Source organism: Salvelinus sp. IW2-2015, linkage group LG25 (assembly GCF_002910315.2).
Source record: "Salvelinus sp. IW2-2015 linkage group LG25, ASM291031v2, whole genome shotgun sequence".
NCBI classification, from domain to species: domain Eukaryota; kingdom Metazoa; phylum Chordata; class Actinopteri; order Salmoniformes; family Salmonidae; genus Salvelinus; species Salvelinus sp. IW2-2015.
The window spans coordinates 10556521-10575826 of NC_036865.1; the positions used below are offsets into that span (position 1 = coordinate 10556521).

Genomic DNA, 19306 nt, shown 5'->3' on the forward strand with positions numbered 1-19306 from the left:
TAGGCTACTGGTTGGCCCTACACATTCATTTAAGAGCTAACAAACTTCAAATGATGTCAATCAAACGTTAAAAGAGTGGCGGGGCTCTGGGCATCTGTCTGACCATCATGTGGCTGAAACAAAACTCTGGATCTGACCACCTGAAACGCCTGTGCTTGCTGGACCACAACCTAATTAATGGCAGGCAGTCAATAAACCAGAGGATCTTCCTGGTTATGGATATATTCTAAGGGTCACATGTAATAAAGGGTGGGGTCTGCATTTAAGGGGATAGTTTGGGATTTTGTCAATGAAGCCCTTTATCTACTTCCCCAAGGTCAGATGAACTTTGGGATACCATTTTTATGACTCTGCATCCAGTATGAAGGACGCAGCCTYGTGAAAAGACTGGAAGTCTTCAGGGTGTAGGCTACTCCAATACTTTCAGTCTTTGTGCTAAGCTAGGACTAACCATAGTTAGCATTGGCTCGGGAAACTACCCCTAACTTCRTTCATATTGGATGCAAAGACATAAAATGGTATCAACAAGTTCACTTGGGCTTGTGAAGGGTGCAGTGGTCTAAGACACTGCATCTCAGTGCAAGAGGTGTCACTGCAGTACCTGGTTCAAATCCAGGCTCCATCATATCCTGCTGTGATTGGTGGAACAGTTGGCCCAGTGTCCTCCGGGTTTGGCCAGGGTAGGCCATCATTGTAAATAAGAATTTGTTCTTAACTGACTTGCCTAGTTAAATGAAGGTTAAATAAAAAAAAATTAAAATAAATCTGACTGGAGAAGTAGGCTGGTTATAGGGTTTCATTGCCAAATCCTGAACTATCCCTTTAAGGGGTCTTCGACGCTTCACTTAACCCAAATAAATGAATTGAGTGATTAATTTGAACACTTGGCCTCTAATGGCCCATTCACCCATCCTAGGTGAGAACGTCCTCTTGCACAAAATGTCCACAACGATGAAAAACTCTTCTGTCTGATTTCTCTCATAATTAAGTGCGTTTTCGTTGAAGAAGTCTGTTGCATTCGGGACAGTGTGACTGAATGATCAATTGGATAGGCTATTCAATAGGCTATTGTTTCAGTTTGGAGTTATACTGTAAGGTTACATTTTGCAAAGATATTCATGTAGCCTAATGTTTGTTAATCTACCCTCGTTTTCTTCGTTAAAATCCCCAATGTCTAAGAGCCCATGAGGAGCATCGGGTGAGAAGCGGCTGTTTAGGCAAGTGGAGATGAATGGTCTCCCTTTATCAAATGAAGGGAGGGGGTGTTTAAAAAACGTTAATCGCCTGTGATCCTGTTAATATGCCAGTCTCTCACTTTTCTTCGGCAATACACAAGAGACACAGCTATAAAGTATCCACAGCTAATCCCAGTGACATATCCCAGTTTCATCCAAAAAACGAAAAATATTAAATCTAGGCATCATGTAGCTGTAAACTAGACTATTGCATAACATTCGCATTGATGGAAAGGGGCTATTGTCCTAAAATGGACTGCAATTTTATGTTTGGATTTTTCTCTTTCAATTTGGAATATACTTTTTAGGATAATCTAGGAACGTTCCTTTAACTCGTTTTTGTTTTAATTAATTCAGAGGGTCGTTTCGGTGTAGAAGCGTCATTGCGCGCTGGGTACGCAAGACTCCTGCTTCTCCGCAAGTGTTGACTTTTCCTCAGGTGAAAATATGTTTTAAACGCAGGGGGAGGAGGGACGCTTTTGTTCTGCAGAAAAAGGGGGCTTGTTCCTCGCAGATCGCCCTTCCATTTTAACCAGGGGTGTGAGTGCGAACAAGGGGTTGACATTGGAGCCTGCGATGGGAGTAGAGGAGGGGAGACGGGAGTCGCCAGTCCTGCACTACCGAACACTGAAGCAACATCACCCGCTCTGAATGCACGGGACGCGCACGTTATCCACCACGCAGAAGCCAGATATAAACTCTCTACAACAGGATACACTGGATGATAGCGACTGAAGATTCTCTGAAGGAATTACAAAGAGATAGCTATCTGCAGCAAATTAACTGTCATCTTCATTGGCATCGGATGACCTTGCATTTGTATCCTTATTATTAGGAAACTCATCCAGCGCTTTCTTTGCCAAAACTTGAATGCACCTCTCTTCTAAGTAAGGGCACTTAAACGTTGCTAATCGAGAGGGCCGCCTGACAGATAGACAGTTATTATCAATAATCAATTATCATTCATCATTATTATCAATTATCATTGTCACAGTTTCACATTTTACTGTCAAGGTTGTCGATCAGTTGTAAGCGCCAGCCTTGCCAAAACAGGCTATGGACATTTATTTGACATGAAATGTACCCACATTTTTACAAAATAATAGGCTTAAAACCACTTCTTCCACCATCTTTGATCGTTTTGGATTTTAATTAAGTTTTTGAAGAGCGACGACTTAATCAATTGCAACCGAAACCAGTGTTTCACACAGTTTACCTTTACCAAATAACCTCGATTTTGGAACACTGCAAGCCCTGTGGTCTGTATTTATCGAAGGAACAATCAACACAATCAACATGCGACGCCTCCCTTCCCGGTTGAGTTATCTGTGAGTATTTCCTGCGAGTCTCAATTATACTTCTGTTGATTAATGTGCCCTAATGTATTATAACTCATTCATTATTCTCTTTTTCAGGTTCCTACACTTCTTCGCATTCTGTTACTATGCTCAGGTATGTTCATATGCATGCTTTGAAATAGCCTAAATATTTTGTATATCAGCAGGCATTGTGAAAATAATATAGCATTCTTAATTATGATTTTAAATATCTCACGCGTTTTCGGATAATTTGCAAATAATTTACAAACTGTTCAGTCTATCAGTGGATTATTGGAGACAACTATAAATCTCCTTGAATGACAAGTCATTATTTTACGCATCTTGAAAATTCGTATAACTAACCTACATCAAATGTCACTGTTAAAACATATGGTTAGGTTCCTGGGGGTGAAAGCACTGTGTAATAATAGCGAGCAGTGAGGGAGAGAGAGACGAGAGATCATATAATTTGTGATATAACGACACATCAGATGGGTCCCACCGCGCAAGGGGCAGCGGGCGCGCTGCATGCCGCCCGCGTCACATTTTGGCATGGTATATGTTGCGAACATACTGCCCTCGCGCAGGATGCGTGGGCACAGAATGGGCATCGCGTGGGGAAAGGCGAGTCTGTGAAAAATGTCGTGGGGTTGAAATATAAAGGCCAAAGTTCATTCCTTCGTTGTCCTCCTTGGAACCGAATGAGGGCGTATGGCTAAGTGTCAAATAGGGAAGCTTTTAAGATAGGCATTAATATGTCCATTTGCTCCGTTTAATGTGAGGGAAATAATAAACATTTATTATGTAGGCTATAGCCTATTTGATATTTTGGATATGTTTTTTAGCGTCTACCTCCACTCACTTTTACGCACACGCTGTTGCAGATTGCGCGCTCTTTTTAATTTCTAAGTTTTCATGCTTTTAATTATGCATGTATAATTTAAGGAACTGTAGGCCTTTGGATCGGCGGTATATTCATGTGGTCTATTGCATGTTATAAAGTTATGTGTTATTATTGCCAATAATGGCAAGTAGGCCTAAAGAAAATGGGAAACATCCCTCCAAATTGGCTTCTGTTGGGTTTAGAGCTAAATAATGATGCTATTATTGCTTAATACATACGCTACTGTAATTACATTGAAGCAATTTTTGCAAATACTGATTGTGATGACATTTAATTTCTGACAGGTAACCAATCAGTCCCCGCCTAATTTCACGCAGCATGTAAGCGAGCAGAGCAAGGTGACAGACCGTGTGAGCCGCAGGTTAATTCGGACCTATCAACTTTACAGCCGAACCAGCGGGAAGCACGTGCAGGTTCTGCCCAACAAGAAGATCAACGCCATGGCAGAAGATGGAGACATACACGGTAAGCCCAATATCCAAACGTTATGGATTTGTTTCAAGTTCCTCATTTTTGTCGGTTTTAACTTGCCGAAATCCATTATTAATATTTCTAAAACTCTAAACTAACCTACTAAAATAAACGTATGTCTACAACAGGCTTAGGCTATGCCTATATAGGCACAGTGCCTAAAGGCCCATTTTGGCATAACAAACTATCATGTGCAAGAGGTTAGTAGCCAAATGCTTACTGTGAATTCTACAGACATTGTTTTTCTCTCGTCGTTTTTGACAGTAAATAACACGGCTACTGTATCAGCTGGTATTGCTAAGAAGAGGCCGCGGACCGACAAAATTGTCAAATGGATTGAAGATTGTGCTGTAGGTGATTCTCCAGAGAGACTCATGTCTGGAAGAGCCATTAGAAATAATCATCCTTCAACCTCCTGAACATTTCCTGCATAGCTCTCCTGCTCTCTCTTTCTTCTGACCAGCTTCAGAACCAAAATAGGCCCCGCCGAATTTTCAACCAGCCCGCCTGCATTTTACGCAGTTTCCCCTTGCCAGCCAGTCAACATTTAGCCTTATCTATTATCTTTGCATATTCACAAATTAACTATTTTTTTCAAACTTGGATTTTATATTTTTAAATGAAGTCAATTTTTTTGTGATTTTTCATTGGGCTATTCCCATTGCCATTAAATAGTGTTAGATTTAAACATAATTTGGCAGCCAACTGGACCTTTGACTCTCTGTGTGTATGCTGCTGTAGGTCCTGTCTAATGTGGTGTGTGAATACACTTGTGTCTGTGTTTGTGGTTTGCACCAGAGGGTGTGAAGGTGCTCAGGTCACCTATGCCAGTGCCACCTGTACCATGGTTGCAGGTTGTATGTGTGGGTCTAAAGCTGTGGCTTGCATGAGGCATTTGTTGTTTAGCCCCACACCAACCATCTAACCACAACCTCAACCATAACCGTAACTCAATGACCATGTGGGTGTGCATGGATCAGAGAGTGGTTAGAATCTCTAGTAAGGGACATACAAGTGGCAAACATTTTGAAACGACATTATGCCTATCTGTTGAATTTTGCTGTGTGTCATCATCATGTAGGTAGGGGGATCGGAAACCCAGGAAGAGTAGGGGCTGCCTTGGCAGAAGRTAATGGGGACCCTAATAAAATACCAAATCATAACTCTTAGTAATGGCCAGGTGGGCATTGTGTGCCTCCGTGGAAGGCAACAACAAAATAGATAAACATATTTTAGTTTCGGTGTTATCAATCATAGAAGCAGTTGTGAGACATACAGTATCTGTAAACACATATTAAGATAAGCCATTTAACACGCTTCTATTTATGTCCATCTGTCTCCAAGCGTGATCTATGATAGAGATGAATGTGGTGCTTACGTGTGACGTGAGTACAGCTTTAGAGAAAAAAGTTGATAGTCCTTCCAGGATGGCCTCTTTAGTTTTCAAAGAATTGAGGTACACATGTTTTTATGATTCTGCAAGATTTTAAGCTTGCATAAATCCTCAGGAATGGTCCCCACAGGTCTTGTGTGTGTGTGTGTGATATATAGAATTTTCTCTTGTAAAAATATAAACTGAATCAGCTTAACCATGTCTTTAAGCAACATCCTATTACTAACAGTACATAAGCCCTGGTTGATAATAAAACTCCTTTGTTTCCTCAGCCAAACTCGTCGTAGAGACAGACACGTTTGGAAGTCGCGTGCGGATTAAAGGAGCAGAGACAGGATTCTACATCTGCATGAACAAGAAGGGAAAGCTGATCGGGAAGGTAAAGAGAAAAAAATCCTTTGAGCACTGCACTGGGGGTTATGATCTATGGTAATGCCAGTGTGCTGCCCTTTTCCATTGGCTCTGTTTTCAAGCTTCTTAGGCTGTGGTTCCAAGGTTTGATTATATTGTAGTTCTGTTTGGGTTTTCTAAGACTTGTGGTTTTGTATGGCGACTCGGCAGCAGTTCTCACCATAGTTCAGTGTGGCTGTGGTTCTGTTTGGTGGTTCCCTACAGCTATAGCTCCAGGACTGTCCACCTCTGGTATGTTCTGCATTGGAGAAGGTTACAGTCATTGTATGTTGTTGGAAGTCACCTCCTCTGTGTAGCGTGTTGTGGGTTTGAGGGTGTCTCTGCTCCTCTCTCGCTGTGCTGGCTAATAAACAGGGCTGCCATCTCCGCCCCCCTACAGAACCCTGCCAGGTGCACCATCTGCCCTGAGCTGCCTCTCTCTGCCATACCGGCCCAGCAACAGCCTGTGTGTGTGTTTGAACGACTGTCTGTGTATATTTGTGTATGTTGCACTTGCTTTCTGGCTGCATGGGATGCTAGATTTATTTTTAACAGCCCATTTTGTCCAGCTAGGTTGTTGAGCAGGTTTAGCTACGTTAGTGTTGCCGGTGTGTGACGTGTCACAGACCAGTGGAGGTTGGGCTGGAGGGGTTGTMGGAGGACGCAGGGTACTACTGCTCATAGTACAAGAAGACAAACCCCCCTTCACCCTCAATGTAGAATACTAGATCAACAGAAATAACATTTACCCCGTCGTACCATTTCTCAAAATGTAGAGATAGAATAAATGCAAGACAACCATGTATTTGATTGTACCAAAGGGAGACTAGAGTCGTTTATTTCAGGATCTATTGATTGATATTCAAGTTGATGAGCCCTTTGTGGTTTGATTCAGCCATGCCACAAACGAGACAGTGCAGCGCTAAATAGAAGGAAATCCACACATGAAGCTGATAAAGAATTTGAACTCCTCTGGTATTTCTGCCATGATGGCATGTCTTAGGCTGCTAACTCTTGAGTGGTCCTCATTGCTTACTGTCATCCCCTCTCTCTGATCTGAGCCTGTAATGACTGTAGCATATGCTTCATGCGTGTGGAGAGCACACGTGTTTGTGTGTGTGTGCGCAGGGACATACTGTTCGGGGTAGCCTTCTTACATCTGATATTTCCTATCTGTAAATCTTCATAGAAAGCTCCTACAGACGCTCCGACTGACCTGGTGTGTGTGTTTGTCTTTCAAAGAAAAATGGGCAAGGCCGCGACTGCATCTTCTCAGAGATTGTCCTGGAGAATAACTACACGGCGCTGAGGAACGCACGCTTCGAGGGTTGGTACATGGCTTTCACCAGACGTGGACGCCCCCGGAAAGGCTCGCAAACACGGCAGCATCAACGCGAGGTCCATTTTATGAAACGACTGCCTCGGGGATCCAATCCCACTCATCCGGCCCAGCACAAGGCCTTTGACTTCGTCCACTACCCCTTCAGCCCCAGGACTAAACGCACACGCTACTCAGCCGAAGGCTGAGGGCTGAGGGGGGCAGAGAGGGTGAGACAGAGGATAAAAAACACTGACTGAAGCAAGAATTAACTCCTCTTTCCAAAACCTCTTTTTGTACTGAGCGTTACTATACCTAACATGTAGTTTTTCTATTTTTTTCAAAAAGTAAATTTTTTAAAAGAAAAAACCCATAACATATATATTTTTGTACCTGATACTTTTAGTACTGATGTGTTGTTTTTAGATGCACATAACTCATCATCGAACATTTGGGGTGCTGAAATTTTAGTAAAGCGTGGACTTTGTATTGTCTCTCTGTATTTTGGGTTGTGTTTTTGATTTTGTTTGACTGTTCAGAGTCGTTTGGACTCACACCTGCTGCTCCAAGAGACTTGAAGGGCCCTGATCGACCGCACTGCCAGAAAATGCTGCGTTCAGAGACACATACAGTACACACACACACACACACACACACAGCATCTATGCTGCATTCAGGAGCGCCATGTTGACTAACATTGCGTTCAGTATCACACACAGCCACAACACCTCTGTTGAACACTCCATTGCTACTTTGGGAATTCTATAGAGACAAACACAGTTAAAGCAAACAGAGCTTTAAGTACACACAATGGAAAATGTGGCAGCTATATTGATAATCACAGGTTTCCTGCTATGGTTATAACTGTAAATTAGAGGTGTAAAAATGCATTGATATGTCGGAAACCCCCTTTGTTTTTGTTACCCTGTCTGTTTTTATACATATATAAATCTATTTTTATTTTAAGGATGTGTACAAATAATTTTAATGATGGATTATTTATTTAAAATGTGTAATAAATGTACATTAGAATACTGATATTAAACTCTTGTTTGTTATGTGGTTGTTTTACACACTTTAAACCACCTTCGGAACAGTAGGGGTGTGTGGGTAAAATCACTGGAAAAGCCAGTAAAAAGCAATATTGCAACCTATGTGTTSTGATAACTGCGTTGTTCACTCTATAACCTGTTAGTTCATATGTCTTGCCACCGTGATAAATACTGTACACCTAAGGCCGAGACAATAAGTAGACACAGTGGCAGAATAAATTCAACCATACATTTGATTCATCACAAAACTGGAGAGCAACCTCTGTCTGGTGAAGTCCACAAAGCATACTGCATGTAGCAAACAGTTACATGACCTACAGCATGGTGAAGTAAGTTAATGTTTCCGACATTTTTGAACTACTAAACAACTATTGCTTTAGAACCAATGAGAGTTACTGCAAGTCGCAAAGAAAACAGGAGCTGCCTCCACTATTCCAGCACCATTTCAACTTCAACATTTCAACATCATCTAATCACCTATGCGTAGTCTACTACAGTGACAACTAAAAGTTACCAAAAACAATTTAGTCCAATCGACATAAGCTAAATAGGATGTGGCTGTCTGTGATTTAGATATTTTTTTGTGGTATGTGTGTGCGTTCGCGCAAGTAGAAAAAACATGTTGACTCATGTCAACGCCAATGCCATCCTCTCTTTCATGTTGACGAAATGGTCTATCACTCTGTCATACAGTGCACACTTTTATTTTTTGTCGTCCTAGGCTACCTGTCTAAAATGCTTACCTCCTTTCATGGGCAACYTTAGCTAGTTAACATTAGCCTTCTACATCTAGCTACATATTGAACTTCCATCCTCTCAGTCCAGGGGCACAACAAGGTATGAATTAATGGTTGGATCAGAATCGTAATTATAATCATTGGCCAGTACAGAGAATTAAGTCCAAATCCCTATCTCTATCCATGGCTAATTTAGGAAAGGGTCAATTTTAACTAGCTTAGCTAGCCACCGGAGGACAACAACACATTGAGATGCAACAATTCAAGTAGTTTCTGTCAGTTACGTATTTCTGTCAATGCGATGTGATAGGAGTGAAGCCAAATCCAAACTGGCTTCCCGTGACACTTTTTTTAGGACCATTCACAGATGAGCTCTCAGTTTAGCACAACGCTGATTGGCTATTATTTTATACTTTTTTTATCAAGGGAGGCCAAATGCTTGCTGGCTTCCCTTGCATTCAACGCTACGGGCGGCAACAATGTCATACTCTTTTTCACCAGACAGCATCAGATAGATGGCCTACACATACAGAGACAGAGGGTCGCTGTTTCGCTCACTCAGATACATTCAGCTGAAGGAAAATGATGAAACAGAGAGACGAAAGATAAATCATGCTATATGTTTTTGGGGGGTTTCCCTTGGCATCATGAATACACGCCTCTGCTTGGGAAGTGGGAGTATCGTTCAGGCACACACTGGAGATGGCTTAAGTCGCTTCATGCATGCATGCGCGCAAACACACAGGCACACACACACACACAGGGCACTTGGATCACATCAGCATTCTAATGATATATAACACAGAAGGTCATCCTATCCCAGCCTTCAAATCCTTTATGCATACATCATGTCGTTTCRATGAGTTGATCTTAGAAATGTGAACTGTAAAGTGGGAAATGTTTTTGTCCTCTAACCTTGCACTCAAAAAATATATATCTGTAAAGTTTGATAGAGAGTTAGGTATAGATTTCCTCCTGCTCTGCCGTTTGGAATGCAACTCTTAGCCCCCTAGAAGGCCAAGCAGCAGTCTATAGCAAGCAGTGTGAGACTACAGCAGGTCACTGATGTTGGAGCCCTTTAGCAGATAGCAGTGTGTTGGTCTTCTACTGGTTGGTCCTCCAGAGACGATAGCAGTGTGTTTGTTTAATTAAGGCTTTTGGTTTCTCCAGGTTCAGTAACTGTCTCTCAGTGACTCCTCGTATGCAGACGGCTGTTTTTCTTTCATCTCACTCCTTTAACACCCCAGGTCTTAATCTGATTGGACAGCCCTGGTGTGTGTGTGTGTGTGTTTATAATCTGATTGGACAGCTCCGGTGTGTGTTTGTTTGTTTGCTGACAGTGTCCTCATGGGTGGAGATCTGTGCTGAGTGAGGGAGGTTGGGTTCTGACAACTCCTTCGCCACAGGGATTCAGTTCCTTCCAACAAGTTGTCTTCCGACCTCTTCTACTGCCCTTGCTCCCGCTTATCAGACTAAGCTGAAGTCTCTTGCTACAGAAGGCTCTCTTGATGCAGCTCTGCATGGCAGAGCAAGACCTGGTGATGCATCTCTGGAAAAGATCAAACAGAACGAGGGACGTCCAAGCGCAGTAGGCAGCTGTTCCATCTGCCGAGCGGTGTAGAATCGGAGGGAAATGAACACAAGAAGACYTCCGATATTCTGGTCAGAGGCACTCGGTTGCACTTGGCCACCCATCGTTCTGGTGTATGTTCAGAGTAAGGCCTTCTTGTTGAGCTCTGTATGGCAGAGCGAGGCCTGGTCTAATGTTGGAACGCTGTATAGGGCAAGGCACAGGTTAGCATGGCAGGCTTCAAATCAAAATCAAATCACATACACATATTTAGCAGATGTTATTGCGGGTGTAGCGAAATGCTTGTGTTCCTAGCTCCAACAGTGCAGTAGTATCTAACAATTCACAACAATACACACAAATCTAAAAGTAAAAGAATGTAATTAAGAAATATATAAATATTATATTAAGCATTGACTAAAATACAGTAGAATAGAATACAGTATATACATATGAGATGAGTAAAGCAGTATGTAAACATTATTTAAACATTACTAAAGTGACTATTGTTCCATTATTAAATTGGCCAGTGATTCCAAGTCTATGTATGTAGGGTAGCAGCCTCTAAGGGGCAGGGTTGCGTAACCGGGTGAAAGCCGGCTAGTGATGTGTCACGCCCTGACCTTAGAGATCCTTTTATGTCTCTATTTTGGTTGGTCAGGGCGTGAGTTTGGGTGGGCATTCTATGTCTGGTGTTCTATGTTGTCCATGTTTTGTATTTCTATGTGTTTGGCCTGGTATGGTTCCCAATCAGAGGCAGCTGTCTATCGTTGTCTCTGTTTGAGAACCATACTTAGGTAGCCTGTTCCCACCTGTGTTTGTGGGTGGTTGTTTTCTTTTTTGTGTGTCGTCACCTTACAGAACTGTTCGTTTGTCGTTTTTGTTGTTTTGTCAAGTGTTTCGTATTGTATTAAAAGTATATGAACACTTACCACGCTGCACCTTGGTCCTCTTCTCCTTCTCCCGACGACGTTCGTTACATGATGGCTATTTAACAGTCTGATGGCCTTGAGATAGGAGCTGTTTTTCAGTCTCTCGGTCCCAGCTTTGTTGCACCTGTACTGACCTCGAATTCTGGATGATAGTATGGTGAACAGGCCGTGGCTCGAGTGGTTGACGTCCTTAATGATCTTTTTGGCCTTCCTGTGACATCGGTTGCTGTAGGTGTCCTGGGGGGCAGGTAGTTTGCCCCCGGTGATGCGTTGGGAAGACCACACCACCCTCTGGAGAGCCCTGCGTTTGCGGGTGGTGCAGTTGCTGTACCATGCGGTGATCAGAATTGTGCATMTGTAAAAGTTTATGAAGGTTTTAGGGGCCAAGCCAAATTTCTTCAGCCTCCTGAGGTGGAAGATGCACTGTTGCGCCTTCTTCACCACACTGTCTTTGTGGGTGGACCATTTCACATCGTCAGTGATGTATGCCGAGGAACTTGAAGCTTTCCACCTTCTCCACTGCGGTCCCGTCGATGTGGATAGGGGTGTGCTCCCTCTGCTGTTGTTTTGTTGATGTTGAGTGAGAGGTTATTTTCCTGGCACCACTCTCCCAGGGCCCTCAACTCCTCCCTGTAGGCTGTCTCGTTATTGTTGGTAATCAGGTCTACTACTGGACGATTGAGTTGGAGGCGTGCGTGGCCACGCAGTCATGGGTGAACAGGGAGTACAGGAGGGGGCCCCTGTGTTGAGGAGGTGTTGTTTCCAACCTTCACCACCTGGGGGCGGCCTGTCAGGAAGTCCAGAACCCAGTTGCACAGGGCGGGGTTCAGACCCTGGGCCCTGAGCTTAATGATGAGCTTGGAGTGTACTATGGTGTTGAATGCTGAGCTATAGTCAATGAACAGCATTCTTAATYAGGTATTCCTCTTGTCCAGATGGGATAGGGAAGTGTGCAGTGAGATGGCGATTGTATCATCTGTGGATCTTTTGGGGCGGTAAGGAAATTGAAGTGGGTCTAGTGTGTCAGGTAAAGTAGAGGTGACATGATCCTTAACTAGCCTCTCAAAGCACTTCATGATGACAGAAGTGAGTGCTACAGGGCGATGGTCATTTGGATAGATTACGTTTGCTTTTTTGGGTACAGGAACAATGGTGGACATCTTAAAGCAAGTGGGGACAGCAGACTGGGATAGGGAGCGATTGAATATGTCCGTAAACACTCCAGCCAGCTGGTCTGCGCATGCTCTGAGGACGCGGCTAGGGATGCCGTCTGGGCCGGCAGCCTTGCGAGGGTTAACACGCTTGAATGTCTTACTAACCTCAGCCACGGAGAAGGAGAGCACACAGCCCTTGGTAGCTTGCCACTCGGTGGCACTGTGTTATCCTCAAAGCAGGTGAAGAAGGTGTTTAGCTTATTCGTCAATGTTATTCTCAGAGGCTACCCGGAACATATCCCAGTCCGCGTGATCAAAACAATCTTGAAGCATGGATTCCGATTGGTCAGACCAGCGTTGAACAGACCTTAGCACGGGTACTTCCTGTTTGAGTTTCTGCCTATAGGAAGGGAGAAGCAAAATGGAGTCGTGATCAGATTTGCCAAAGGGAGGGCCTTGTAGGCATTTAGAAAAGTTGAGTGGTCCAATGTGGTCCAATGTTTTCCCAACGCGAGTACTACAGTCAATGTGTTGGTAGAACTTCGGTAGCGTTTTCCTCAAATTTGCTTTGTTTAAATCCCCAGCTACAATAAATGTGGCTTCAGGATATGTAGTTTCCAGTTTGCATAAAGTCCAGTGTAGATCTTTTTCGAGGCATCCTGGTATCGGCTTGAGGGAGAATATACACGGCTGTGACTATAACCAAAGAGAATTCTCTTGGGAGGTAATACGGTCGACATTTGATTGTGAGGTATTCTAGGTCGAATGAACAAAAGGACTTGAGTTTCTGTATGTTATCACAATCACACCATGAGTAGTTACAGTTGAAGTCGGAAGTTTACATACACTTAGGTTGGAGTCATTAAAACTCGTTTTTCAACCACTCCACAAATTTCTTGTAAACAAACTATCGTTTTGGCAAGTCGGTTAGGACATCTACATTGTGCAATACGGTAATAAGGGGGGAGCTGTAACCTATAACACACCTCGTTTATTCTCCTCAGGACTTTGAATGGCCCCACAAACCGCGGACCCAGCTTCCGGCAGGGCAGGTGGAGGGGCAGGTTTCGGGTCGAGAGCCAGACCCGGTCCCCCGGTGTGTACACGGGGGCCTCGCTGCGGTGGCGGTCGGCACTGGCCTTCTGCCGCCCTTCGGCCCGTTTAAGGTACCCYTGGGCGGCCTCCCAGGTTTCCCTTGAGCGTCTCACCCAATCGTCCACCACAGGAGCCTCGGTCTGGCTCTGATGCCATGGTACCAGACCGGCTGATAACCCAACACACATTGAAGGGCGACAGGTTCGTTAGAGGAGTGGGGATGAATTCTGGGCCATCTCTGCCCACGGATGTACTTCGCCCACTCCCCTGGCCGGTCCTGGCAATACGACCGCAGAAACCTACCCACATCCTGGTTCACTCTTTCCACCTGCCCATTACTCTCGGGTGAAACCCAGAGGTAAGGCTGACCGAGACCCCCAAACGTTCCATGAACGCTTTCCACACCCTGGACGTGAACTGGGGACCCCGATCAGAAACAATATCCTCAGGCACCCCGTAGTGCCGGAAGAACGTGAGTAAACAGGGCCTCCGCCGTCTGTAGGGCTGTAGGGAGACCGGCAAAGGGAGGAGACGACAGCGATTAGAAAACCAATGCACAACGACCAGGATCGGTGTTGCCCTGTGATGGTGGCAGATCGGTCAAGAAGTCAACCGACAGGTGTGACCAAGGCCGCTGTGGAACGGGAAGGGTTGTAACTTCCCTCTGGGCAGGTGCCTAGGGCCTTGCACTGAGCGCACACTGAGCAGGAGGACACATAAACCCTCACGTCCTTGGCTAAAGTGGACCACCAGTACTTCCCACTAAGACATCGCACCGTCCTACCAATCCCCGGGTGACCAGAGGAGGGGACGTGTGAGCCCACCAAATAGCCTGTCTCTAACCTCCAGCGGAACGTACACCCGTCCCGCTGGACACTGTGGTGAGTAGGCTCAACACGCGATGCTCGCTCAATGTCTGCGTCCACCTCCCACCTCACAGGTGCCACTAGACAAGAAAGCCGGAGGATGGGCGCAGGATCGATGGCCCGCTCCTCCGTATCATATAGTCGGACAGTGCGTCTGCCTTAGTGTTCTGGGAGCCTGGTCTATAGGAGATGGTAAACCTAAATCGGGTGAAAAACATGCCCACCTTGCCTGACGAGGGTTCAGTCTCTCGCTGCCCGAATGTACTCTAGATTACGTGGTCAGTCCAGATGAGAAAAGGGTGTTGGCCCCCTCAAGCCAATGTCTCCACACCTTCAGAGCTCTGACAACAGCCAGCAACTCCCGATCCCCCACGTCATAGTTTCGCTCCGCCGGGCTGAGCTTCCGAGAAGAAAGCACAGGCGGAGCTTCAGTGGCGTACCCGAGTGCTGGGAGAGCACGGCTCCAAACCCAGCCTGGATGCGTCCACCTCCACTATGAATGCCAAAGAGGGGTCCGGATGCGCCAGCACGGGAGCCGAGGTAAAAAGAGCCTTCAGGCGACCAAAAGCCCTGTCCGCCTCAGCCGACCACCCCAGACCGCCGCCCCCCCCTTCAGCAGTGACGTAATGGGAGCAGCCACCTGCCCAAAACCCCGGATAAACCTCCGGTAGTAGTTGGCAAACCCTAAGAACCGTGCACCTCCTTTACCGTGGTTGGAGTCGGCCAATTACGCACGGCTGCAATGCGGTCACACTCCATCACCAACCCTGATGTGGAAATGCGATACCCAAGGAAACAAGAAACAAGCCTGTTGGAGAACAAGGATTTCTCAGCCTTGACGTACAGGTCATGCTCCAACATCGCCCAAGTACCTTGCGCACCAGAGACACATGCGCGGCGCGTGTAGCGAATAGACCAGAATGTCATCGATGTAAACCACCACACCCTGACCATGCAGGTCCCTGAAGAATCTCGTCTACAAAAGATTGGAAGACTGCTGGAGCATTCTTCAACCCGTACGGCATGACGAGGTACTCATAATGGCCGGATGTGGTACTAAACGCTGTCTTCCACTCATCTCCCTTCCGGATACGCACCAAGTTATATGCACTCCTGAGATACAGTTTTGTGAAAAACCGTGCTCCGTGAAATGACTCAATCGCCGTGGCAATGAGAGGTAGCGGGTAACTATACCCCACCGTGATGGAATTTAGACCTCTATAGTCAATGCACGGACGCAGACTCCCTCCTTCTCTTCACAAAAAAAAAACTTGAGGAGGCAGGTGAGATGGAGGGCGAATGTACCCTGCCCCAGAGATTCAGATATATGTCTCCATAGCCACCGTTTCCTCCTGGGACAGGGGATACACGTGACTCCTGGGAAGTGCAGCGCCTACCAGGAGATTTATCGCACAATCCCCTCGTCGATGAGGTGGTAATTGGGTCGCCTTCTTTTTACAGAAGGCGATAGCCAAATCGGCATATTCTGAGGGAATGCGCACGGTGGAGACTTGGTCTGGACTCTCCACCGTTTTAGCACCGATGGAAACTCCTACACACCTGCCTGAGCACTCCTCCGACCACCCCTGTAGAGCCCTCTGTTGCCACGAAATCCTGGGGTTGTGACGGGCCAACCAGGGGATCCCCAGCACCACCGGAAACGCAGGAGAATCAATGAGGAAGAGACTAATTCTCTCCTCATGACCCTCCTGCGTGACCATGCCCAGTGGAGCCGTGGCCTCCCTGACTAGCCCTGACCCTAATGGTCGGCTATCTAAGGGTGCACTGGGAAGGGTTTGTCAAGCTGAACAAGGGGATCCCTAACCTGTGCGCTAAACCGCGGTCAATAAAATTCCCGAATCTACTAGCGCCTTATGCCGGGAAAGAGGGGAAAATTCAGGAAAAACAATCCATACATACATGTGACCAACAGGGGGCTCTGGGTGAGCCTGGTGCCGACTCACCTGAGGTGTCCGAGCAGTGCTCGGCCTGGCGTCTCGACTCCCTGGGGACCCCCCAGCACCGGTCAGCAGTGTCCCTCTACGACCACAGTTGGCACAGGAAAGGCCCCCTCCTCAGTCGCCCTCGCTGCAGCACCACCTAGCTCCATGGGTGTTGGAGTGGTGGAGCTGGGGAATGGAACTGACAGAGCCCGATCTGGACGTCCGCGGGTCGCCAGCAAGTTGTCCAACCGAATGGACATGTCGATCAACTGGTCCAAGGAGAGGGTGGTGTCTCTACAGGCCAGCTCCCTACGGACGTCCTCACGCAAACTACACCATAGTGATCGATCAAGGCCCTGTCGTTCCATCCCGCGCCAGCGGCCAAGGTCCGGAACTCAAGAGCAAAGTCCTGAGCACTCCTCTTCTCCTGCCTCAGATGGACCAGCCATTCACCCGCCGCTCGACCCTCAGTGGTGATCGAACACGGCCGAAAGCGGCGGGTGAACTCTGGGTAGTGGTCCCTCGCCGAGTCAGGATCGTTCCATACCGCGTTGGCCCACTCCAGGGCTTTACCTGAGAGGCAGGAGACGAGGGCGTTCACGCTCTCACCTCCCGAAGGAGCCGGACGAACGGTCGCCAGGTATAGGTCCATCTGGAGTAAGAACCCTGGCACCCTGCACCGTCCCATCGTACTCCTCGGGAGGCGAGTCGAATCCACATGTGCTCAGGCAATGAAGGAGAGGGTAGTGGTACTGATTGGTGGTGTGGCTGATACAGGTGTGGGAAGGCCACCTCTCTCCCATCTCTCCATCGTCGCCATCACCTGATCCATGGCGGTCCCCAGCTGGTGTAACACTGCCGTGTGGTGTTGAACTCGCTCCTCCACGGACCCTGGGAGTGCGTCTGCTCCTGCTGACTCCATATTTCTGGTGCGGGATTCTGTGATAAGGTGCGTCTCGGTGAGAGGTGTAGGAGTCAGGCGCAGGAGAGCAGGGATACTGAGAAGCGTGTTTAATATAATAATTATATATATATATGGTCCACCAATACAAAATTGGCACAGACCCTCTATATAAGTCTCACAGTTCATAGAGCAGATCAGTGAAAACAAAACCGAAACTCGTGCCAAACGCACGGAGGAAACAAACTCAGTTCCGAAAATAAACTACACGTGCGTAATACAGAGAACAAGAAATATCAACGATAAACGAGCGCAAAACCCCCACAAGCTTAATCCCGCACGAAATAAGGCAGGAAACAAGTGCCCTATATACACACAGAAATAAACGCAATTGAAACCAGGTGTGAAAATGAACACAGACAAAAAAAACAGAAAAGGAAAAAGGGATCGGTGGCGGCTAGTAAACCGGCGACGCCGAGCGCCGAGCGCCGCCCGAATCGGGAGAGGGGTTATCTTCGGTAGAAGTCGTGACAATGACACAAGTAATTTTCCAACAATTGTTTACGGACAGATTATTTCACTTACAATTCACTGTATCACAATTCCAGTGGGTCAGAAGTTACATACACAAAGTTGACTGTGCCTTTAAACAGCTTGGAAAATTCCATAAAATTATGTTATGTCTTTAGCTTCTGGTAGGCTAATTGACATAATTTGAGTCAATTGGAGGTGTACCTGTGGATGTATTTAAAGGCCTACCGTCAAACTCAGCGCCTCTTTGCTTGACATCATGGGAAACTCAAAAGAAATCAGCCAAGACCTCCCCAAAAAATTGTAGACCTCCACAAGTCTGGTTCATCCTTGGGAGCAATTTCCAAACGCCTGAAGGTACCATTTTCATCTGTACAAACAATAGTACGCAAATATAAACACCATGGACCACGCAGCCGTCATACCGCTCAGGAAGGATACGCGTTCTGTCTCCTAGAGATGAACGTACTTTGGTGCGAAAAGTCAAATCAATCCTAGAACAACAGCAAAGGACCTTGTGAAGATTCTGGAGGAAACAGGTACAAAAGTATTTATATCCACAGTAAAACAAGTCCCATTCACCTGAAAGGCCGCTTAGCAAGGAAGAAGCCACTGCTCCAAAACCACCATAAAAAAGCCAGACTACGGTTTGCAACTGCACATGGGGACCAAGATCGTATTTTTTAGTGAAATGTCCTCTGGTCTGACAAAAAATAGAACTGTTTGGCCATAATGACCATCGTTATGTTTGAGGAAAAAGGGGGAGGCTTGCAAGCCGAAGAACACCATCCCAACCGTGAAGCACGGGGTGGCAGAATCATGTTGTGGGGTGCTTTGCTGCAGGAGGGACTGGTGCACCTCACAAAATAGATGGCATCATGAGGGTGGAAAATGATGTGGATATATTGAAGCAAAATCTCAAGACATCAGTCAGAAGTTAAAGCTTGGTCGCAAATGGGTCTTCCAGATGGACAATGACCCCAAGCATACTTCCAAAGTTGGTGGCAAAATGGCTTAAGGACAACAAAGTCAAGGTATTGGAGTGGCCATCACAAAACCATGACCTCAATCCTGTAGACATCCCTGATGTCTCTCTGGAAGGAGATCCTCGCCCTGAGCTCGTCTACTTTATTATCCAGAGACTGAACATTAGTGAGTAATATACTCGAAGCAGTGGATGGTGTGCACGCCTCCTGAGTCAGACTAGAAGTCCACTCCAAATTCCTCTTCTCCACCGGCAGTGGAGCAGCCTCTGGAATAACAAACAAAGGATCCAATTCAGGAAAGTCGTATTCCTGGTCATAATGCTGGTGAGTTACCACCGCTCTGATATCCCAAAGTTATTTCCGGCTGTATGTAATAACACAAAAAACATTCTGGGCTAATAATGTAAGAAATAACACACACAAAAAACTAAATACTGCAAAGTTACTTAGGAGCTAGAAGCAGAACTGCCATATCTGTTGGCGCTATAATCAGGCTTCCCAGCTCATAC

At 46.1% G+C, this 19306-nt stretch overlaps 1 protein-coding gene across 1 annotated transcript; it reads left to right on the plus strand.

Moving 5' to 3' along the window:
• Positions 1–1700: 1700 nt before the first annotated feature.
• Positions 1701–8068, plus strand: fgf8a (fibroblast growth factor 8a). Its single transcript, XM_023969759.2, has 5 exons — positions 1701–2563; positions 2651–2687; positions 3743–3923; positions 5595–5701; positions 6955–8068. Exons 1-5 carry the CDS (start codon positions 2532–2534, stop codon positions 7237–7239), a joined length of 642 nt encoding a protein of 213 aa, XP_023825527.1. The 5' UTR covers positions 1701–2531; the 3' UTR covers positions 7240–8068.
• Positions 8069–19306: the final 11238 nt, after the last annotated feature.

Bases quoted from the DNA above. Each gene is read 5' to 3' on its own strand.
- fgf8a (XM_023969759.2), top strand. From the start codon at position 2,532: ATGCGACGCCTCCCTTCCCGGTTGAGTTATCT. The intron at 2,564-2,650 runs GTGAGTATTTCC...TCTCTTTTTCAG, and splicing joins CCTTCCCGGTTGAGTTATCT to GTTCCTACACTTCTTCGCAT. The intron at 3,924-5,594 runs GTAAGCCCAATA...TTGTTTCCTCAG, and splicing joins AGAAGATGGAGACATACACG to CCAAACTCGTCGTAGAGACA.